Here is a 23,355-nt window from a genome sequence, read left to right on the forward strand (position 1 = left end):
CTGAAGAGTTTTTCTCTCCAGTTTCAAGCTTGTTTTCTCCCCCTCTTTCCATACAGCTTTGGGGCACGACCCTAGTGTTGGATATTAAATCCAGTGTTATTACGCGTCCATGAAACAGGCTGCCAGCCCCATACCTCACCCTGTGGGAAGTGCCCACGGGTCCTGCCACATCCCACACACCCCTGTCCTGTCATTTTCTCCCAGTGACACCTGTGCCGTCCTGTGGATAAACGAATAGCGGTTTTAACGGACGGCACTGTTTTGTGGACTACCGTCGCCCCACCGTGCTGGTACTCGGTCTCTGTGTGCACTCGGAGGCAGCCGCTGGATGGTCAGGCTGCCCTCGTAGGTCAGACCTCCTCCGCCGACGGACTGGGAGCCCGGACGCTTGCCGTCGAGCGGGGCCTGCTGCGCCCTAGAAAAGCCAACTTGAGGCAAACCCTTGCAACACACCTTGTTTGCAAGTTGAGAACTTTTGTTTTCTTTTCAACTTTGGGGAATTCAGTCTCGTCCAGATCATTAAGAGCAGCAGCCAGACTTGATGTAAAGAGAAACGCCGACTGCCGTTTCTTCTGTTGCTGCCGCAGCCGCCGTCTGGCGGGCCCGCCGTCCGTCTGGGGCCTGCCCCCTTATGTCACTCTGTCTTTCCAATTCTCACGACAGCTTCTTCAGCTTAGCTTTATTGTCCTGGTTTTGTGGATCTGAGAGGACCACCAGCTGAGCCAGAGGCGCCCGCTCAACCGCGGGGGACCTGTGGATGCACCCGGACCCTTCCCGGGACTCTGCCAGGCGTGCTGAGATGGCCCCTGTTTCTGATTCATAGAGTTTGATTTGAAAGTTAGTAAGCTCCTTTTCTCGCTAACTTTGAGTCAGGATGGTTAGATTTACAGCTGGCGGGGTACTTCCCAGAGGATGAGTGTAACGATATTGATTTTAGCGAAATGAGTCATATGCCGCCTGCCTGGGAACACGAGCTCAATCACCATGAGCCGACAGCATCAGCTTTCCCTTGTCAGCGTCTCCCCTGCATGTTCGTGAGTCCATGGATACGAACAAAGAGCTAAGGAGAAGGAAAGGTCACGGATAGCTTGCAGGCAGGCAAGGCGGGGTACGGAGAGCGGGGCTCTGGGGTTGGACAGGCCCGGCCTGGCTCCCAGCATGGCTGACTTGTGTGGCCCTGGACCAGTCCTCACCTCTCAGAGCTTTCATTTCTCCTGCTGTGAAATGGGCTAATGACACCTACTACAGAGGGCTGCACGCAGGCCTGGAGGTGACAGATGCCCGCTCCCTGCAGAGGAGGGCATGAACTTCTTTTCTCTTTCTTGGGGTCCCCTACTTGGGTTTCATCTGACCTGGATTAAATGTCTGTTATGTGCCAGGAACTGGGCTGGGGGCCAGACATGCTGAGTGGAAGAAGAGGACCCGTTGGGGACTCAGAGCCCTGCATGACGATAGGGTCCCCCAAGGTAGGCATTAGGGTGGACAGGTGGTGTTGCCCCAGCCACATGGGTGGTCATCTGGGTCTCTACCTGAGAAAAGAAGAGGGGAACCTCTGAGGAATTTCCTGGCTAGTGTTACCAGCTGCCTTATCTTCTCAATATTGGTGATGGGGTAGTAATAATAGCGTCAAGAGAATAAATTGAGTTTCTGCGTATTTTTGCCCTAATGACAATTTATGGTTTATTTGTATCATTATTGATTCAAGGAGGAAAAGAAGTGATTTTTCCTAATTCCAAGAGGATCTGAACAGTTCTTATACTGGTTGAGTTCATTATAACAAGATCAATAAAGTCAGTGTTAGTGGATTAAATATTTTAAAACTCAATTTCCCATAAGCAGCATACAGTGAATAAATAGACCTTTCTGTAACAAGCATGTAACCAAGCAAGATAGTCTCGAGGTTAAAGGTTACATAGCAACTAACCATTGTGCTTGAGGTAGCGTCGTGAGGGAGGAGAGGACGTGGTGAAGAGGGCACTCGATGTAGGAACATGTAGAGGAGGAACAAGTCTGACAAGAAAGGACCTTCACCTCACCGCGGCTGGGAACAAGACAGTCTCTGATAAATATTTCCAGCCTTTATCTATGTCTCTTCAACAAAATGTAAAGACTAGCCCAGGGCACTGTATTCTCATAGCCTCAAGACAGAAACTCCAAATCATTCCTCTCTCAAGGTTCCTGCTGTTAAGAACTTGTAGCCCTTGGTTTTAGGTTTTAATTTAACCAAGGATGAATTCAGTAATTTGGGGGTTAACTTTTTCCAACAATCATAGCTCCCTTTTGTTGTTTGCTGTGTCTGCCACGCCCTCCAGAGCACTGTACGTGTTATGGATGCACGTCTGTCGCGTGTGGTCCCCGGACAGCCTGCCGTTTACAGACTTGGGCAGGTCCCTCTCCTGGGGTGGGGCCTGGGTCTGGGTGACTCTCAGCCCCTCTGCTGCACCACCTCCTGTGCCGAGCACGGTGCCGGGCAGGGACGGCTGGGGTCCCCGACTTCTGAGCCACAGCCTTGTGCTAGACCTCCTTCCCCGGTGGAATCTCCCCCTTTGTGTTTCCCATGAGCTATCTGGAAGCTTATCAAAAATTTTAAAATCTTTTAGTTTTGGACCCTTTTAGCAGATACAGCAAAGGCCTAGTTCTCATAAGCAAAAAGTAGGAGAAAAGATAGAAAGCATCGCTTGTGTTGTAACGGGAACATTAGAGTACTTACGAGACTCGAAGGCTCTTCCCAGTCTCTTTGGAAGGCTGAAGAATAACATGCAGAAATACATGCATTTTTTTTTTTTTTTAGCAGAAAAAGCTCAGTCCTCATCTTTTAGCAACTCAGCTTTTGCTTTTCCTCCCACCTTTTCCTCATTGTTGGCAAGACTGTATCACTGCACTTTTTGAAAAAACATGCCTAATTCACTGCTGTTTCTGAAATAAGCATATGGTTATATGCCATGGTCCAAGAAACAGGGAAAATTTTTCTCTAGGCAGTCCGTTTATTTTTCCTTTTGGGCTTAAGGACTAGCAGTGACTCTGAACGAGCAGGAGGGCCACAGTAGGTACTGTTGCCTGTGCCAGGAGGAGATTTCTGGCCGGGGCCTTTGCAGCAGCGTGGGGGCCACAGTGGCATCTGTGTGCTCCTTTTCCATTGAGGGGACATGATGGTGCTCCCTTTCTTCATCCTCCATATGGGTCCCCTGGCTACCTGGCTGGGGCAAGTGCCCTGAGGCCTGAGCTGCAGTTCCAAGGCCTGTCCCAGCAGGTCTCCGTAAGTGCCATTCTGAGTCCCGGCCGTGGGGAGACCTCCATCCTCCCTAGGAAGGGGCATCTCTAATCGGGCATAGCATGGGTGGTCTCTGACCACCAACTATAGCTTGATGGGTTTCAGGAAAGAAGAGGAAGCTCAAGGAATATCGGGTTTCCGCTCAGGTTAATTCCCCAGGATGTGAGTTTTTGCTTGAGACAGTTGCTTGTCTGTTGACCTAACGAGACGCGTAGGACCCAGACTCCTGTAAGTCTGCTCATCTCTCTGATGCCTGGTTAGAAGGATTCTTTATTAAAAAAAAGCCACACACACACAACATTATGACAACGATATTGGTGTAACTTAAAAAATGATCTTACTACCCCTAGAACAAACCACTTCAAGTCGGTGAATCTCTTCCCAGCCTCTGCCCGTATCAATCCCTTCTTAATACTTTTGTGATCCAAGAACAGGTATCAGGCATTGTCTGTCTTGCCAAAGAGCACGGTTTGTGATTCCAGTTTTGAATGGCTTTTCGACATTCCACCAGGCAGAGACCCACATTTGCCTCAACTGCCCCCTTGGGCTGGACGGCTAGGCTATTATTTATAGGCCCTTCACCATTACGGATGACAGGACCCACAGTGGCCCCTCTTCACATCATAGTGACACAGGATGACCATGAAAGACTTTGTGCACTGCCCGTTTGAGTGGAACAGTTAAGGGGCTTGTTGAACTTCAAGAAGTATAGAGGCTCCCTTTACAAAACCTCAGGTGTTTCCAAAGTTTTCTCTGATGACAAGTGACTGCAAACTGTAGGCCCCTGGAAGATACTGGAGAAAAATCAACATAACCCTTCATCAAGGGAAAGGTGACACTTTAATGAAGAGCTTTCCCAAAAGTTTGTACTGTGGAAAGAACATTTTGAAAAGAGATGTTTTTGTTTCCACCGTCTTGTAATTTGTTAACCAAAAACTATGTGAATGTGTCACCTATTAAAAACACTAATATCTGCACCCTTAACTTGGGAGCAGTTTTTCTAACCTGCTTCAAAATCCTTGAGATGACAATGTCAGTGGATTTTGAATTGGGCTATTAAAAATATGAGAATGCAGTAATACCCTGTGATGAGTTGCAGGAGCCTTTTTCTGACCTGAGGGGAACTGGGGCCTCACTCGTAACATGTTCACAAAATCCTTTGTATCAGGGATGGACAGAAGCGGACGGTGTCTCCTTTGTTGCCAGTGGTAAGCATCTTCCAGCCGGGTCTGTGCATCTCTGGGAAGAGTCTTTGTTAGCTCTGATGACCTCGGAGAATGGACTGGAGCCCTAACTGGGCTACTTTCAAATCATTGAGCCACAGACAGCTTTCCTACCTTTGAAAAAAAATGAAAGTGGAGTCAATTTGGTAGCTCTCGCTAAAAACTCGTTTGGTTTAATGATTTCACAGAGGTTTGTTGATACTCTTAGAAAATGGCACATTAAAATATATTTTATTATTTTTTAAAATACAGTTTATTGTCAAATTGGTTTCCATACAACACCCAGTGCTCATATTTTAAAATATTGGTTATTGTGTCCTTGTCTCTCCTTTAAAATAGTTTACTTTTGGTATCTTAATGCGTACAATTTATTCGCACGGTAGCGCGGTATGTAACTTACAAGCAAACACGCGTCCCCGTGATACGTGCTGAAGGGCTGTCCCTTGTTGGGTGTTGCTGTCAGACGAGTGCAGAGACCATGGATCTAGGCAAATTGGGTTTAGAAAGGCTCCTGCTGTAACTCAAGACTACCAGTCGATGACCTTTCATTTCCTTACCTGGTGAGCTGGTAGAATGCTGTGTGTGGGGGTCCTGAACACAAAGCAGGGCAGCCTTCTGGAAGTGCTTTCTGAAATGGATGAGCAAACATGGCCTCTGGGTTCCCGTGAGAGGAAATGATGCTGGAGATCTTGGCATCACGTTGGTCTCCACGGCCACCAGCTTCATGTGTCCCTAACCGCCCACGGCCTCAGTCCAGTGGAGGAGTTTCTGTGGGCCAGGGGCAGTCAAGGTTGTCCCTCCTGGGCAGTGGGAGCCATTGCTGACATATCTGAGGGAAACCACCTTCACGCTCTTGGTGGGTGTTGCATAGCAGGTGCCATGCCTGTGAGATGGCCTGGCCCCTGGGGACGTGTCCGGTGGTAAGAACAGTTCCCAAGGCCGGTCTGGTTTCTGGTTGCATTTTCAGTGGGGTTGAATGGAGCACACGAGAACTACAGCCAGTGCCCTGGGGCATAATGTGGCACAACATAGAGGAACGAGTGCTGGCTTTTGGAACCCAACAGACCTGGGCTCAGGGTCAGAGATCTGCTCCCCACACGCCCTGAGTTCAGCCTGTTTATATCACTGACGTCTGAAAGCTCACAGTGGCGAAACCGACATTTTCCCCACCATATGTGTGTGTGTGTGTGTGTGTGTGTGTGTGTGTACGTGTGTGTACACACAAATGTTTTCACAGTGCACGTGAGCGCTCGACAGTGGTTTCATGACAGATATGCAGAGGACAAGGACCGTCTTGAGTCCTGCAGAATCAGTGAGACCCCAGTGGGCCACACTGCCTGTCCATGCTGGCTCCCGGGCCCTGTGGGGTCATGCTGTCACTTGTTGCCCAGAGTATCATGCTACCATTACCAGCCACTCCCTGTAGCAAATCATCCGTGGTCATGAATGTAAGGTCATGGTTGAAAGATGGCTGATCCCACAAAGATCACTTTGGAGCATCTTGCTTTTTCTTTTTTAGAGTCCTGGGTAAATACTCTCCGTTAACTGTTCGGCTTTGACAATGTTACTTAAGCTCCCTGAGCCTTGGCTTTTCTTCAGTCGTAGAGCAGGTTTTGAGCGGTTGTGTGGTTTAAATGAGTTGATAGGCAGTGTCGATGGAACACAGGAAAAGTGATGTTCGTGGGTCCAGCCGTTGGGTCAGCCCTGGGGGGCAGTTCGGCCAGTCAGGGACGGGGCTGGTCAGAGAGTGAGATTCAGGTGCCATGACGTCTGTTGTGCTTCCAGAAAGTCTCATGGGCCCTTGGGCCCAGAGCTCTATGTCAGATGGCATCTTAGTTTTAAGACATTTATCTTGTGGTCCGAGTATTTTTTAATGCTCTCTTCTCTTCTTTGTGTTGTAGGAACCCAGCTCTTCAGCGGTCAGAGTGACTTTAGAATCACTACTTTGAAATTTCACCCGAAAGACCACAGCCTTTTTGTGTGTGGAGGCTTCAGCCCCGAAGTCAAAGCTTGGGATATAAGGACCGGCAAGGTGATGCCCGTCTTCCTCCCGTGGCCTCTCCACAGGAGAGCTTGCCGCGGCGGTGTGACTGACCGGGGGCGGGCCAGCATCTAGGTGCAGGACCCTGGAGACGGGGTAATTACCACCTGACGTTGCATCGGTGCTCAGCGTGATGTGTATGTGTTCCGAAAGAACGTTCTTGAGTTGTTAGAGTATTGAAACATCAGAGGTGCGGCTCTGAAAACATTTATTGAGTACCTACTGTGTGCAGATGCTTCCAGATGATATAAAAGGAATTTAGCCTTTGGGTTACTCAAGGGAATGACGTGCGGTTGCAGATAAGTGGTGTGGAGCACTGCTGTATGTATGTCTGTGTGTGTGCGTATGTGTGCACGTGTGTGTGTGTGTGTGAGGGGGAGAGAGAGAGATGGGTGGGGCAGTAAGGGAGGGACAAGCAGCCATTCAGAGGGCGAGGGCTTTCTGCTTGATGTGAGGAAGGCTTCTTGGAGATCACGTGCCTTCTGGGGCTAAACGGCTGGTGGCGATCAGTCCCACAGAGGAGTTTCCACCCCGCTGCTCACCAAGCTGCTGCTTCCGTTGCCCTCACCCACTTAATAAGTGGCAGCTCCACCCTTCCAGGGATTCGGGTCGGAACTGTCAGAACCGTGCCTGTCTCTGCTCTTCCTGTCTCCCCCACATCCAAGTCACGAGCATATCCTGTGGTGACTGGCTTGAGCTGCCGTTGGCTCTTACTGGGATAATTGCAGTAGTTTCCTATGTGGTAGCTCTTTCCCCACTCCTTATAGTTTGTTCTCAACATGGCAGCCAGAGTGTCTGTCACAGTGTAAGTCTGATGTGCCTCTCCCCTGGTCAGAACACTCCAGGCTCTGATCTCACTCATGGTAAAGGCCAGTGTCCCCACAGTGGCCTTCAATACCTACATGAGCTTCCCTTCCCCCTTCTCATCACCTCCAGCCCCACTGGCCTCCTTGCCTTTCCTAGAGCACACTAGCATGTTCCTGCCTCAGGGCCTTTGCACCTGCTGCTCCTTCCACCTGGAATGCTCTTCTCCCAGTTTTCTCTGTAGAGGCTCCCTCTCTCTGCTTGGTTCTGTTCAAATGCCACCTCTCCTGTGAGGCCTTCTCTGATCACCGTGATGGTCACCCTCTGGCATTCACTAGTCCCCTTTGCCCCCTCACTGTTCTCCCTACTATGTATCATCACCCGGTGTACTGTGGATTTTACATGTTTATCTGCTTGCCTGTCTGCCTTCACTTGAACATAAGTTTCTCCAGGGAGGGATTTTTTTTTTCTTAAAAAAAACTTTTTTTTTAATGTTTATTTTTGAGAGAGAGAAAGAGGCAGAGAGAGGGAGACACAGAATCCGAAGCAGGCTCCAGACTCTGAGCTGTCAGCACAGAGCCTGACGCAGGGCTCAAACTCACGGACCGCAAGACCATGACCCGAGCCAAAGTCAGACACCCAACTGACTGAGCCACCCAGGCGCCCCTCCAGGGTAGGGATTTTCTGTCTGTTTTGTTTGCTGTTGACTTGTAGCCCTTAGAACAGTGGCTGGCACGCAGTAGACACTCAGCAAGCCTCGGATGACCAAGTGAAGGAATGAGGGAGGAAGGCAGTCATGCAGAATGTGTAGGTATAGAAGGTAGAAGTGTCAAATGTGTGCAGGGACCAGGGACTGGCTTGACCTGGTGGGGCATGGGCTCCAGGCAAGGGCACCGGCCCCAGGCAAAGAGGCTTTCAATGTTGTGAGTCCTGGTTTGGGTTAGCAGGGAGAAGCCAGGCCTGAGAATGGGTGTGTGGGAGAGTAGTGAGGAAGAGCCGTGGCCCGATTCCCTCTGGGGGTGCGCCGTGATTTTAGGCGGACTTGTTTTCAGGGTCTGAGAAGCACTACTCTGGTCTGAAGGAGGCACGCGGCCACTTGAGTCCTACAGGGTAGTTTATAATAAAACCCATGTTAAACTTAACTTTGAAAGGAGAAGGTATGGAATGTCAGTTTGCCCTCCTGCATTTAGGATTCAGGGGTTCAGTGGTCCCACCCTGAAGGGCTCAAGGCTGCTGCAATGCTAAAAGGTTCTACCTAAAGGCTTTCCCTCCAGGACTGCCTCCCGCCCCACCTTGGATTTCCCGGATTTGAAGGTCAGGTTGGCCACTGCAGGAAGACACTTTCCCAACAGGCTGTTGGAAGGGGCTGCTGGCATTTTGCGAACCTAAGAACACAGGCAGTTTCTTTGAAGAAAATGTGAAGTTTTATCCATAGGTGTCTTGCTTAAAGTACTTCACAAGTGGGAAAATTAAAGCACAGAGAGATGTGCTCTTTAAAAAAAAAAAATCACACATTTTTCTTTTACAAAGAAACTTCTTTTTACAAAAATATTTGGAAAAGAGAGAAAAATTTCACATAAAGACGTGGACACAGTGGAATTAAAAAAAAAACAAAAAACAACCCACTAGAACACTTGTATTTGGGCTGCATGTGTTGGAAACTCTTAGTCATGCTGTTTGAAGTGGGGCCTTCGATTACCCAGCCCTGCTGACGGCCGCGTCCCTTAAAGGTGTGCTTACTGTTTTTAGCCTCAAAGACCAAACACGTAAGAGATTACTCACCAAGGACGCCATCTGATTTAAGAGTTTGTTAAAAATATTGGATTTTCTCCTAGGGCAGACGCCATCTGACAGGCTCTGAAAATGCTGGGGGAGAAGCAATTAGAAGCAGATGTTGCTGTGACTGGTATTGGCATATTTGCGAGTGTCTCCCAAGCTAATAATGTTGGGAAAGGGATCTGCACAATGTTTGTTTTTACTTCCCCTTTACTAGCAATCCGACTGCCTCTCCTCTCCCTCTGGGTCACAGGGCTAGTTCCATTTTGCATCAGCCAGGCTCAGGGACAGCTCTCTTGCTTCAGTTTCGTTTCCTCTGACAGGTGTTGCCTGAGTGTCTCAAGTGGGAGTAATCGGAGGACCAGAGAAGAAAGGCACAGCCTCCTTGCCCTCCTGGCTCCCACCTGGGGTGGCTCCCACCTGGGGTGGCTCCCACCTGGGGTGGCTCCCTTTTCACCCCTCGGAGCTGCCTGCGGTATGTGGCGCTGTCCCTGGTGCTGAACTCTCCAGCTCGCTCCTGTGTCGATGAACATGTGGGGCTGAGCAGCTTGGCTGTTTTGTTTTTGTTTTAAATTACCTTCAGGGACAGTGGTGGAAACTGCAGGTGCAGGCAGGAGGGACAGAGAGCTTAGCTTACAGTCAAGACCAGCTCCCCCTTTCAAATACAGCAGGAGGAACTGTTTTCTTGTAAAAGTAATATGCGATCATGTGAAAAAACTGGAAAGTAGAGAGAAATAAAGAGAAGGGGTAGTCTAGCCAGCTGAATGAAACATTAGTAACATTCTAGTGTTTTTCTTCCGCTGTTCTTTTCCCCTGTGTGTGTGTGTGTGTGTGTGTGTGTGTTCTTAAAACGTTGGTCTGATTTTTATACACAATTTTATATTTTGTTTTTTACATAGCACTGTCAGGGTTTTCCTTGTTATCACAGACTCTTGTAGAATTTTCAACACATCCCTTTGATGCAGGGTGCTTACCTGACTTGCTTCTTGCCTTCTGCCTGGTGTTCAGAGCAGAGTCTGACATAAACAGGCACTCAGTAAATATGGATCCAATGGGTCGTTTTCAAAAAACCATTTCCCTAGGTTGGATAGTGAGGATAGTTCCTTTTTTTTTTTTTTTTTTTTTTTTCCTGCCATTTAAAATTAATAGATGTGAAGGTAGAGATTGGGGTGAGCAAACTACAGCCCAGGGCTAAATCCGGCTTGCTGTCTGTTTCTGTAAAGTTTTATTGGAACACAGCCATGCTCTCATTTATGTATCATCTGCAGCTGCTTTCACACTACAGTGGCAGAATTGAGTAGTTGCAACAGAGACCACATGGGCTGCAAAACCAAAAATATTTACGACCTGGCTAACCCCTGCTGTGGATAGGTCTGGCTGTGACATCTGTCACCCTATTGATTGTTGAGATCCATCCTGATCTGGCTGACAAGGTGGGTGCTTCTGCTCTTCCCTCTATTATGGGCATCCTTGCAGAAACCCGGTGCTCACACAATATTTTTTCCAGAGAGCTGTTCTTCTGTCAAGGTGTGCGAGCAGTTTCTCTCTGTTAATGATAATCTCCAAACAGACCATCCAGGTCTACTTTATATACATTCCACTATAAGACATACATTTGTGCATCTAGTGTTTTCCATATTCGAGGTTTATTTCCTTAAGCTTGGGTCCCAGAACTCAAATCGCTGGATCAAAGTGAATCAGCATTTAAAAGGTAAGGGGTAGGTTTCCAAGGACAGAGCTGAGGCATGCTGTGCTGGGCTAGCGAGCCCACCACTGGAGCGTGACTGCAGGGCCAGACAGCTTCTCGCCACGGTCTGAGAGAACAGAGTCTGAAGAGTGGTTGGAACGGATAACTTTTAAGCTACTTTCCAGTCATACAATTTTATGACCCTTAGGCTGAGCCAAATGATGAAGGTTGGGATTCTGGACTTCTTGGGGCCACAGCCCAATTCATTAGAGCAAATGGGCTGTTTAGCTTCCCTGTCTTCTTTTCTTGGCCCGTCTCTCTCTTCCTTGGGTTTGATGATTGGAGCACATCTCTCATCACCGCAAAGTTCTTGACTTCATTTCCAGCAGGTCAGCGGGCTGTGTTCCATGTGAGTCGACCGAGTGCGCGTACTCAAGCTGGCATAACACCACCAGCAAAATTCTCTGACTTCTTTCTCCCGGCAGTGTGCTTGAACATGGGTGTGGCCTGGAGTCCAGGATGCCTGTGGGCTGGCCTTCATGTCACTCTAGGGTCCCTCTCTCCAGAAGCCCCGCCCAGCTTCTAGTACTACTGGCCTGAGCTACAGGAGGCCTGGGCTCTCAGCCTCCCCGTACCACCTGCTCATCTGGGCGACCGTAGGCAAACCCCTCAGACTACAGTCTCTCTCAGTCATGGTTTCCCTGTTGGTCAAGGGGCAAGACAAGGTCATCCATAAAGCAGGGCTTTGCACACTGCCCGTGTGCCAGAGAGCACCTGGGGCTCTTGTTAGGACGCAGATTCTGTATCCGCAGGTCTTTGGTAAGGATGATATCTCATCTGTTTGGGCTGCTAGAACAAAATACTATAGACTGAGGGGCTTCAAAAACAGACATTTAATTTGCACAGTTCCGAGGCTTGGAGCCCAAGACCAGGGTACCAGCATGGTCAGGTTCTGATGAGGGTTCTCCTCCTGGCTTGCAGAGGGCTCCTTTCTTGCTGTGTCCTTATATGATGGAGAGAGAGAGAGAGCTCCGGTCTTTTCATTCCCTTAGAAGGACACCAGTCCCATCATGGGGGCTGCACCCTCACGACCTCATCTAAACCTCATCATCTTCCAAAGGCCTCACCACCCAATACCATCATATTGAGGAATAGGGCTTCAGCATATAGAGTTGGGGGGACACGTTCAGTCTATTGCCGATAAGATCTTGCATTTTTAACAAGCTCCCAGGAGATGCAGAAGCAAATGGTCCATGGACCACACTTTGAGAAGCCAGGGCCCAAGGGGCTCTGAATGTAGAGGTTACTTGCTTCTGTCTTTGAGCTCCCGTGGCTTTCATTCTTGATTGGCCTGCACTGTCTGTGACCTGTTTCACTGATAGCTCTTTATCTTCTTACTTGACTGTGAGTTCCCTCAGCCAAACAGGTGTTTATTTACCACTGCCGGTGGGGGTCCGAGGTGAATCACGTCTGTGCCTCAGCATCTCTCAACAGGGCCTGGGATCAGGCAGGTGCTCATGGGGTAACCATGTCCCTCTGATCATGATGGAGTCCTGAAGCAGCACTCACTCACTCCCAGCTGCAGGGCAGTGGCTGCCCTGGGATCTCTCCCTAGCTGCAATTCAGCTGCAACTGACTAGTCAGGAAGTGAAGTGAAGCCAGAGGCAGAGGGCTTGGGCCATCTCGCATCAGAGGAGGTGCGCTGTTATGGTCCTGACAACACAGCGGTTGGCCGGCTCCGAGCTCTTATGCTCCCTGGTGTTTGGTAGATGACAGTAGCTAGCCTCACAGCTCCCTGGCTCTGAGCACAGCATGGACTGGGGGCTATAGAGCCACAGTGATATAAGATGTGGTCCCAGCTCTCCAGGGCCCACCAGCACTGTGGGAAATTCTCAAGGTAGTTACTTTGTAGTTAAAGTTCACTTTAAGGTGACTGTGTAGTTTGGGCCAAATTAGCATAGGTAATAAAATTCAGCCTTGTATCATGAATCAAATTTGTAAGAAAAACTACAGAGACTTAAAAATCATAATGCATATTTAGTCAATCACCCTTTTTGCAAGCTTAAATTATGGAACCTCAGCATCAGCAAATTCCCTCTCGGTTGAGCAGGATCGGGCACTGGAAATTGGAGCAGCTCTGGCAAATCTAGGACACATGGCTCCCGAGCTGGGCGCTTGGCTTTGGCCCTGGTTCCTCTTCCCTCTGTCGGCAGAGCTGGGGCTCTGCGTGGCTCCCAAGAAAGAGAGTTGCAGATGCATTTAGACCCCTGTTTGGGCCTCCAGAACACCGACCACCACCCCCACCCCCACCCCCCCGGGATAAATTCTCATGATAACGTGGCTCTGATAGGCCAGCTCACGTTTGCTCTAGTGTTCGTTTGGCACGAGTCATCAATATTTCATGTTTTTCTTTTTATTCCTCTTTTTTTAAAGCTTGTAAAGGGCCATCTTGATTTCCAGATCTTGTGTTAGTTTCTTGACCTCTTTCTGGAGCTTTGTCCTAGCCCCTCTGCCGGTGTGTGTCCTGACACGCAGGTGGCAGTCCGGGTGGCTGCCGGCTCTCCCTCCCGCCTGCTTGGACTCTCCCCTGGGTCTCCTGCCACAGCCTCTGACTCGTGTGTGTGTGTGTGTGTGTGTGTGTGTGTGTGTGTGTGTGTGTGTGATTTCCCAGCAGAATGGAAAACACCCTGCAGACAGCAGTTTCGCCTCATTTGCTGCCCTGCTCCCACACCTACTGAAGTGCTAAGCATGCAGTAGGCCCTAGTGGGGCTGCTGCATCAATGACTGGCCGCCCTGCCCAAGAGCAGGTTTTAAACCCCCACGTCGTGAGCCCATGCGAGGAGCAGAAGCTGAGCCACCATTGGTTAATGTGGTCACCTGAGCTCCTACCCGTGGGCATCCTTCCCCTGCGTGGGAATGCCATGAGCCGGCAGGGCAGCCGGTGGCTCTTGACCTGGGCTGGCCGGAAGCACCTTGAGGGCGCCTGCGAGCACCAGGGCCCTGTGAACCACAGCCCTGGGGCCACATTTTGGGCGCCTGGGTGAATATCCTGAGTGGTGTTGTAGGGTTTCGTCCCAAAACGTGGACTCCCGTACGGCAGCTGCCTGAAGGACTCCATGCCATCAGTTTCCGTGGTGTTGCAGGCAGGTTGCTTATTTGCCCTAATGAGGTTTTGATTACTCTCCATTTGTCTCTTTCATCAGCTTTATATTAAAAAGACTTTATTTGGACGCTTTGTACTTTCTACAGTTCTGAGTTTTGCCTCAAACCAAACTCTGTGTGCAGATAAGAGTAGGAGACTAACAGAGGCCGGGCGGGGGCGGGGGGGGGGAGGGGATGGGGAAGGGCCCGGAGAGCCTGGTGCATGGCCACTGCATTCCTTGTGACTTTGGTTGGCTCCCAGCCGCTTTTGTGGACTCCTGTGGCCCTGCCTGTTGAGTGGGGGTGGGGCCCGGGTGCTCTGAGGCCACTGCCAGCAGTTGGCACTGCCAGCTGCCGACCTCTGTTCTGAGCTCACCTGGTGCACAGCAATCCGGGGCAGCTGCCCCGCATCCCACTGGGAGGGCACCGGGGTTCAGGAAGGTTCAGTCCAGCACACGATAGCGCATAGCCCATCGGTAGTGGGGTAACACCTTGAGCTCGGCGGCTTGACTCCCACATCCTTGCAGGGCTTCCTGTTCACAGCATGAATGAAACTCGAGTCTTGTGTACGAATAAAACACTCTGTCAGTGAGTGCCGTGCGCTTTGTTCGGATGCTCACTCGGCCCTGCCGCACGCAGCTCTGTGCCTGGCGTCAGGGCTGTGGTGGGCCCTGAAGCCTCAGGCCTGAACACACGGCCCCAGCACGTCTGTGAGCGCAGCCTTCCGCCCCCACGGTGGAGGCGAGGAAGCTGTTCTGAAGGACGTAGCTCTTGGCACAGGGGCCGGCAGCTGCTGTGGGGCCGCGGACCTGAACCCAGGGCTTGTTTTAAGTTCTCCCTCCCACCATTGCACATTTCATTTATTGATGTCATAAAAATGTTATGAGCCCCCAGGAGACCAGGCACGTGGTGTGACAGAATCCAGTCAGTCCTTGCCCTCCAGGAGCTCCGGGCCCGGGCGGAAACCCCCACTGAGGACACGCGTTTCTTGGATGTTTGACGGATCGATCTGCTTCACTGGCTGCCTCCATAGGCAGCTGGGGTTGGGGGGGAGCGGGTTCCTGTGTGTCCCCTGGGTCCTCCAGAATCTTGCGTAGAGCTGAGGAAGTGGTTCCCAGAATTCGGAACCCCAGAGACCTGCTGCCCAGCCTGCCCCTTCTCTTTTGCTTCCCTCCACACCACTTTCTGGGGGCGGACGGTTGGACTCCTCTTTCAAACCCCACGTGTGAACTGCCAGCTGGAGCGATGTGTGACCCCAGGAGACCCGCAGTACTCCAGAGGGGGGTCCTGAGACTTCTGACTCCCCCTTGGTGACTTCTGCCCTTCAAAATGCAGTAGGGTGTATCAGAAAATATAAAGCAGATTCTGAACCTACTGATTGTGTAAATGTAACGTTTATGTAATTCTAATTTATGAGTCCTTTATAATGCATTTTGCCACTAACATAATCTGTGTTACACAGAACACCTCTTGTCGAGGTTTTTAAAATTTGAATACTTTTATTGAAATTGGTTCACATTTTTTTACTTGAAAACATATTTTAGCTTGCCATAACTAAGAGTATCCAAAAAAATCACGGGTTCGATGCTCTAATTATTTCTGTCTTAATATACTTTAAATACTTATTACATTTTGGGGGCAACAGCTTTATTGAGGTCTAGTTCACACACCATACAACCCACTCACGTAAAGTATACGGTTCATTAGTTTTTAGTATATTCATGGAATTCTACAACCACCACCCACAGTCAGATTAGAATGCTTTCATCACCTCAGAAAGAAACGCTGTGCTTTTAGAGGTCACCGCTCACCCCCCTGTGTCCTCCCTGTCCAGCTCTTGCTTTCCGCGTGGATTTGCCCATCCCGGAAATTTTATGTAAACAGAACCACACACGGTATGGCCTTTTGTGGCCGGCTTCTCTCATTTAGCATCATGTTCTCAGGGGCCAACCATGTGGTAGCACGAGTCAGAGCTTCGTTCCGCCTTTATGGCTGGATACTGTTCCCATTGTATGGATCGCCGTGTTTTGTTTGTCTGTTCGCAAGATGGTGGACATTTGTGTTGTCGCTGTCTTTTGGCCACCACGAATACCGTTACGAACGTCCATTTACAAGTTTTTGTGTGAAGGTCTGTTTTCGTTTCTCTTGGGTCCTACCTAGGACTGAGATGGCTGAGTCACAGGGTAGCCTTACAGGGAACCACGCAGGAAGCTGCTAGATGGTTTCCAGAATGGTTGCACCTTTATTACCTTTCAGGTTCTGTCTTTTATTATTAGATTCTGTCTTCTACTTTCATTCCTGATATTGGTCTTTATGTTTTCTTGTGTTTCTTTTTTTCTTAGTCAGTGTGACTAAGGATTCATCGATCATTTCAACAAAACATTGATTTTTTTTTTGTTTATTTTTGGGGGTGAGGGGCAGAGAGAGGAGAGAGAGAGAGAGAGAGAGAGAGAGAGAAAGAATCCTAAGCAGGTTGCATGCTGTCGGTGCAGAGCCCAACATGGGGCTCGAACCCACAAACCATGAGATCATGACCTGAGCCGAAATCAAGAGTCAGACACTTGACCAACTGAGCCACCCAGGTGCCCCAAAATAATTGATTTTCTGTGTTTTTTCTGTTTTCAGCTTAATTAGTTTCTGCTTTTATTTTTATTGTCTTCTGCTTGCTTTGGGTTTAATATGCTCTTTCTCTAATTTCCTAAGGTGGGAAGTTAGATGATTGATAGGAAGTTTTTCTTAATATAAGCATTTTCATGCTGTACGTTTCCCTCTAAGCATGCATCCCACAAATTTTGATATGTGGTATTTAATTTTCATTCAATACAACATATTTTCTAATTTTATTTTTACTTCCTCTTTGACCTGTGTGATATTTACAAGTATATTGTTTAGTTTCTGAACATGTACAGATTTTCCAGATCTGTTTCTAGTATGAATTTTTAGTTTAATTGTGTTATAGTCAGAAAACATACTTGGTATGAATTCAGTCCTTTTATTTATGTATTTTTAAACTTTTTATTTACTTTGGGAGAGGGAGAGAAAGTGGGGAGAGAAAGGGGCAGAGAGAGGGAGAGGGAGAGAGCGTTCCAAGCAGGCTCCACGCTGTCAGCACAGTGCCTGACGTGGGCCTGTAACCCACGAACCATGAGATCATGACCTGAGCTGAAGTCGGACGCTTAACCTACTGAGCTGCACAGGCGCCCCTGAATTCAGTCCTTTTAAATTTGTTAAGGTTAGTTTTATGGCCCAGGATATGGTCTGTTTTGTTCAGCGCCTGCCCAGGAAGAATGTGTATTTTGCTGTTACCAGGTGGAGTGTTCTGTAAATGACAGTTTGGTCAAGTTAGTTGATGGTGTTGTTCGACAACTTCTTCTATCCTTGCTGGGTTTCTGTCTCTTTGTTGTTTCAATTATTGACAGAGGAGCGCTGAAGTCCCTAACCGTACTGTGCACTCGTGTATTTCTCCTTTTGGTTCTATCATTTTTTTTTTTCTTTTTCGTGTTTTGAAGCTGCCAGCAGGGCTCCACCGGGGGCCTGCTCTCAGGTCAGAGCTGTTAGAGAAAATAAGAAAAAGAGACAGAAAATGGCAGTTTGCCTCTGTGCCCGTCACTTCATGTTCTTACCCCTCTCCCAGTGTCTGCTTTTGTTTACTTTGTCTTCAGGGAGTTGCTTTTTGCATTTTGTGCGGAGTTGTAGTTGTAATCAGTGGGGAAACACACTGGAGAGTGGGCTTACTCTCCCTTGTGGCCCCTGCATAGATTTTGAGCGTATTTTTCTCTTGGCCTTGAATTTCCCCTCTTTCACTGGCTGGGTGCCACCTGTCCTGCAACCACCACAGTGCTTCCTCTCCAGGAGCTTCTCCCGAACCCCAGTGGATTGGACGGCCCCTCCCTCCCTCGCTGTCTTCCCCCGACTGGGACGTGAGCCACGTGAGAGCTGGGGGACATGACGGTCTTGTCCAGCGTGGCACCCCCAGACCTCCTGTGAGTTGGCACAGGGCCAGTGGCTCAGGCAGGATTTCTTGAGTAAGTTACTGTGAATCTGCGGCTGAACTCCGCAGAGATTTTATGACTCTAGGAAGGTTTTTATGACCCAAATCAATGCTCTGACAAATAGGTCGGAGGGTACAAGGTGGTGTCGATGGCCATGCTGTTTTAAGCACACGGGTCTCCTCTGTGCCCTGTCGGTGGACAGACTGTCCTGGCAGCCGCAGCCACGCCTGACTACCCTGAAGGAAGACCGCCCGGTGCTTGTTAGCGGGTCTGGCGCGCAGGCTGAGAAGGGAGGTAGGATGTGCTGAGAGGAGGCCGCCGTGCGTCCCGTGATTAGGCTGTGCCAAGTGGTCTACTCATTATGTTGTGTTCAGAGAGGAAATGAAGGGTGGACGTCTCGTCTCACCCTCTGTGTGCCCTTGTTACATCAAACAAATTTCCCAGTGTTTAATTATAGTCTTTGATTTAAACCTTCTCTTTAAAAGGTCTGATTATCTGTCTCACCTCATTCATTTATTCATTGAACGTTAGCTGAGTACCTGCCACGCCTAGGACTTCTTAGTTTACAGGACTCGGAGAAGCTACAGGAAACACCTCGCACCCAGCTGTCGGCCCCGCAATCCGCCCAGGTTTCTAGACCAAGCCAGAAACCTCAGTGGCAGCTTTAGGATTGCCCTCCCCCCACCACCTCGATACCCTGCGCTTTCCTCTTCTGGGGCCAACATGTGAAGTTGTGCACGTTGTTCACTGTGCACGGCCTCCTGGCTGAGGGGGCGCTGGGGCTGGAATCCAGCCTACGCTCTGCTGGCCAAGCCATGCCCTGGGCGTGGGGTGGTCTCCACCCAAGGGGTGTCTTTTTCTAATACGCACCAGGGTGCCCCATGGGCCAGGGGTGGCCCTGCCCCTTCCCCTCTGCTGCCCAGCCTGACGAAATCCGCTCCCTCTCCGTCCCCACGGCCTCGCCCCAGGACTGCTCCTCACCCTGTCTCCTGGTGCCACCAGTGCCACTCACTGCCCCCCTCTTCTGTCTTCTACCCTGCAGCAGGTGGCATCTTCTGGAAACACAGATCCGGGCACGTTCTCCTTCTACTTGGAGCTCTTGCTGACCCTACAGGGCAGGCCCAAGCCTCCCGCCCAGGTGCCGGTGGCTCTGCACAGCCCGGCCCGTCTCCCCCAGTAGCCTTGGTCCCAGCACCGGGCCTGCCCCAAGCCCTCCCTGCAGCCCCCGGCTCCCAGCACTGGCGTGGGAGTGGTGGTGGGGGAGGAGGACTTCACGCCCAGACCGTATGACTTGTTTGCTATGGGTTGGTCTTAACTCCTAATAAAAAAAGTAGGTAAATTATGTCCAAAGAAGAAGGAGGAGAGGAATCTGTGAAGGAGCAGTCAGGCAGAGACGTCGGGCAGAGAGCTGCGTCCTGAGCTGCGAGAGGCGGGGGAGGGGCCGTCCCAGCTGCTGGAGGGTCTGTGTGACCTGGAGACACAAGTGCACCCCCCGCTCAAGAGTGGGAGGGGGCCTCATTCTCTAGACGCTTGTTCGATTGCAAAAGCGACGTGCTCTTTGTAGCCTCCTTGGAAAATGGAAAACTGTTAACAGAGAAGGTAGCTCACTCGATTCCAACTCGGCCGCAGCCACCACTGACAGCTGGTCTCCTTCCAGTCTTTTTATGCGTGTATTTACATTTTTATGTAATTTTCTCCCAACCTAATATGATATCATTAGCGTTTTCTGCATTGTTGAAAAGTTTTTGGATGCTATAATTTTTAATAATTAGCCGGTATACTATAATGTATTTAACCAATCTTCCGTAATTGGGTATTTATCATATTTCCAGTGTTTCCTTTATTACAACCCTAAGGCATCTCTGTGTGTAAGTCCCTAGATGCGGAATTGATCAAGGGGTATGCATGGTTTTAGGTCCTGGGTACCACTGCCCACTCCCTTCCAGGGAGGATTACCTGCTCACCCTGAACAACGGGGTTGGTGCCTTAGTTTGCCTGTTTTTAGCATCAGTGAGGCTTAGGCATACTTACCTGCATCCTGGGGCAGAGCCAATGAGCCGACGCAGAGGGTTGGAGGGAGAAAGTGGGATGGCTGAGGGAGCAGGGCCTGCTAGAGGAGGGGCTGCTACCTCATGAGACAGAAGGAAGTGGGCTCGAGGGCCAGGACGGTGAGGCCTGCTCCTTTCTGGGGCCCCTGTCTGGGCTGTGGACCTGGTCTCAGGGGGCAGAGTCCATTGTGCTCTGGTTTGCCCTCCTCAGCCCTTGAGACCAGCCAGTCACCTGAGCCTCAGGCCTCAAATCAAGGGCCTACGTTCTCATGGACTACCGTCACTGGGAAATGGGGTCCCCACTGGGGGGCAGGTGGGTGGTTCTGAGGGCAGACCAGGAGGGGCTTCTCAGAGAAGGTGGCTTTCCTTATAGGAAGAGATTGCTGGGCCCCAGGTGTCAGAAAGCTGTCAGTACAGGGCTCTCTCATCCACTCCCACTAAATGCAGCTATTTGGTTTGTGGGCCACAGGGACTTTGCACAGTTGGGTGAAGCAGAGTGTGTGGCCCTGTTAACAACACAGGCAGGCAGCAGGGATGCCTGTCCCTAGGTGAGAGCTAAGGGCAAGTAGTGGCCTGCCCAGAGTACCCCAGTGGCAGGTCCTGGGCTCTGGCTCTGGGCCCGGTGCTCTCCCCTTCCCCCTCCCCCTAGTGCTGCCCAGGCCCTGGCTCCGCCCAGAGGATCCCTGAGACTCCTCTGCTGTCCTCTGGGCAGATGCCACAGCTCTGGGCTTCCCCCTCACCACTTCTGTATTCACTGAGGGTCCTGATCAGATGGGTCAGCTCCTGCTGGTCTCCAAGTATGCTCATGGGTGTGGGGACCCAGAAGGTGCCAGCAGAGAGCGGGTGGCTTGCTCACTCTCCTGTCTACCCTGCTCTGGTTCTGTGTGTTCCCAGGCCTGCCTGCGCCCAAGAGGAGGCCCTGCCCTTCCCCTCCTCCTCCTCTCGTGCCAGGGACTGGCTGCCTGGGAGGTAGGCCACCTCATCTCTTCTACTCCTTCCAGAGGCCTGCCTGGTGAGGACCATCCTGGCCTTGGAGGGTGAGAAGCAGGGGGAGAGGTGATGGTCAGATGGAGGTGTGTTGGGCACGGGGCATTCTCTGTAACCCAGCCCCAGGCCAGTGTGCTGTGAAGTGGCCTCTGTTGGTTCCCATGCCTCGTCAGAGATGTAGACCCCCTCCCCTCAGTCCCCTGGTTAGGGTCGCCAGGGCATGATCTGGTGTTAGAGGCTAGGCAGGGGATCTCCACACCGTCCATCACTTGTCCAGAGTAGGCCTGAGCCTCTCTGCACTGCCCCTCCTTGCCTTTTTTTTTTTTTCTAAATATTTATTTTTGAGAGAGAGCGAGAGCGAGAGAGCAAGCAAGCAGGGGAGGGGCAGAAAGAAAGGGAGACACGGAATCTGAAGCAGGCTCCAGGCTCCGAGCTGTCAGTGCAGAGCCCAACACGGGGCTCAAACTCGTGAACCACGAGATCGTGACCTGAGCCAAAGCTGGAGGCTTAACTGACCGAGCCACCCACGCACCACCCTCCCTTGCTTCTTGAGTGTTGGGGATGTCTGGAGGCGGTGCTCATAGGCCATGGGCCCAGGGGCCCAGACTCTGCAGGGCTAGGCTACCCTTGGTGGTAGCTGCATCGTTAGAACCCGATTTAATTCGTGGCTCCATTGTAAAGTGAGGAAAACCAATTTTTCACTTGAGAGGATCAGCAACGTGGATACATATGTAATTGTCTCTTTCTGCTTTTCTTCCTTTCCCGAGTGTTCTGTATCCGTAATTTAAAATTTCACAGTCTCCAATGTGACGGCTTCTCTGTGGGTATGTTCAGATCCGTTTCGGATTCAGCAAACACTAATTGAGCAGCTACTCTCTGCCTCTGGCGGGGCAGCCTGTGGTTGTGCGATAGGGAGGGGCCAGGCCCCCGTGTGGCCGGCAGATGGGGTGTCGTGCTGGCCCTGCCCCCACTCAGCTGTGTGATCACGAGGAGGCCGCTTTACTTCTCTGAGCCTGGGTGTCTTTGTCGGCCCGTCAGGGCCGCTAATCCCAAACCCCTTGTCGTGAGGACGAAGTGAGGTCACGTGTCAAGCACCTGGTAAGCTGCATGGCGCACAGTATGTGTTCACTTAATGGTCAGATGATGACCAGCACAGGGCTGTGCCCCCCACGAGGCGGTGAGAGCTGGCGTTCACGAGCTGTGTTCGGCGGTGCTGAAGGCCGAGTGGGGGCCGCCCCTGCCCTAGCCCGGCAGGGCGCGTGACCGCAGCGTGGTGTAGCTGTGCTTTTGGCCGAGGATGTTCTAGCCCAGTGTGGGAACACGGGCCCTCTCAGGCTGATCGGAGACTCCTCAGATATACATTCCCCTTCGTCTTTGATTAATTTTTAAAAGAGAGAAATGAATTAATTATTGCCTCATGAGTACGGGTGCTCAGAGCGTGGGGGAAGGACTGAAAGCAGGACCTTGGGAGTTGCCGTGGTGGGAGCCCCAGCCCCGGGCGCCCTAGCAGCTGTCCCAGGGGCTGCCTGTGATTCCCCAAAAACCTGGCCAGCAGACACCCCCAGAGACGGAGGACCTGTCCAGGGGTGGTCGGTGGGGCTCCTGGAGAGGAAGACACAGTGGCTGCTTCTCTCCAGGTGTCCCCTTCAGAGCACCCTCCCCCCAGGCCTGAGGCCCAGGAGCTGCCTCCCCCTAACCTGCTCAGCGATTCGGGCTGCGCTGTGGGGTCACACCTAGGAAGGCTGCCCGTGGGTATGTGTTCCGCCTCAGCTTGGACCCAGTAAGGTGCCTCAGGCAGGACCTCCAGGTAGTTCTAGGAGTTTCAGGGAGAGGCCCCCCTTGCCGCGCTGGTCCTCGCCCTCGCCCTCCCGCACAGCTTTGAACAGATGGTGCCTTCCTCCTCTCTGAGTTTTCTGAGGGTTGGTCTCACAGACCTCCCCTCCACCCTTCACCCACTACTTTGGGGAAAAGGCCTGATGGCCCTTGTGAGTCCCCTGCATGTGGTGCTGTCATGATCTGGGCCTCAGTTTCCCCATCAGTCAGGAAGGGGCTGAGCTTTGTGATGCGGTCTGTATGGAGCCCCCCTCCCCACCCTGCCCCCTAGCCAGGCTTTACCTGGGAAAGGCTCGGCTGAGGCCCCATGTGGTGAGTGTCGGCTCCCTCTCTTGGGGTCGGGGGGGGGGGGTGCCAGTGGCCTGGAGACAACTCACTGCTCCTCACCTGCTGACTCCCGTCAGTGTCCTCAAGCTGCTTGGTTTAGATTGAGTTCAGGGGATCCTTCAGACATCTACTGAATACCTGCTGGGTGGCAAGGGGCCATGGGATTCAGGAAATGAGGCTTATCCCTGCCCTGAGCCCTGAGGAGGAGACAGACACTCCTGGGCA

The 23,355-nt window shown here is 51.1% G+C and overlaps 1 protein-coding gene across 12 annotated transcripts in view; it reads left to right on the forward strand.

Moving 5' to 3' along the window:
• WDR25 (WD repeat domain 25) overlaps positions 1-23,355 on the forward strand; it is a 140,371-nt gene that overhangs the window by 92,087 nt on the left and 24,929 nt on the right. For all 12 annotated transcript variants that reach the window (XM_042990520.1, XM_042990521.1, XM_042990529.1 and 9 more), the window contains one exon: positions 6,396-6,526. In XM_042990520.1, the coding sequence (XP_042846454.1) occupies positions 6,396-6,526 (131 nt within the window). The remainder of the gene's footprint in view (positions 1-6,395; positions 6,527-23,355) is intronic.

Source organism: Panthera tigris, chromosome B3 (assembly GCF_018350195.1).
Source record: "Panthera tigris isolate Pti1 chromosome B3, P.tigris_Pti1_mat1.1, whole genome shotgun sequence".
Classification (NCBI taxonomy): Eukaryota; Metazoa; Chordata; class Mammalia; order Carnivora; family Felidae; genus Panthera; species Panthera tigris.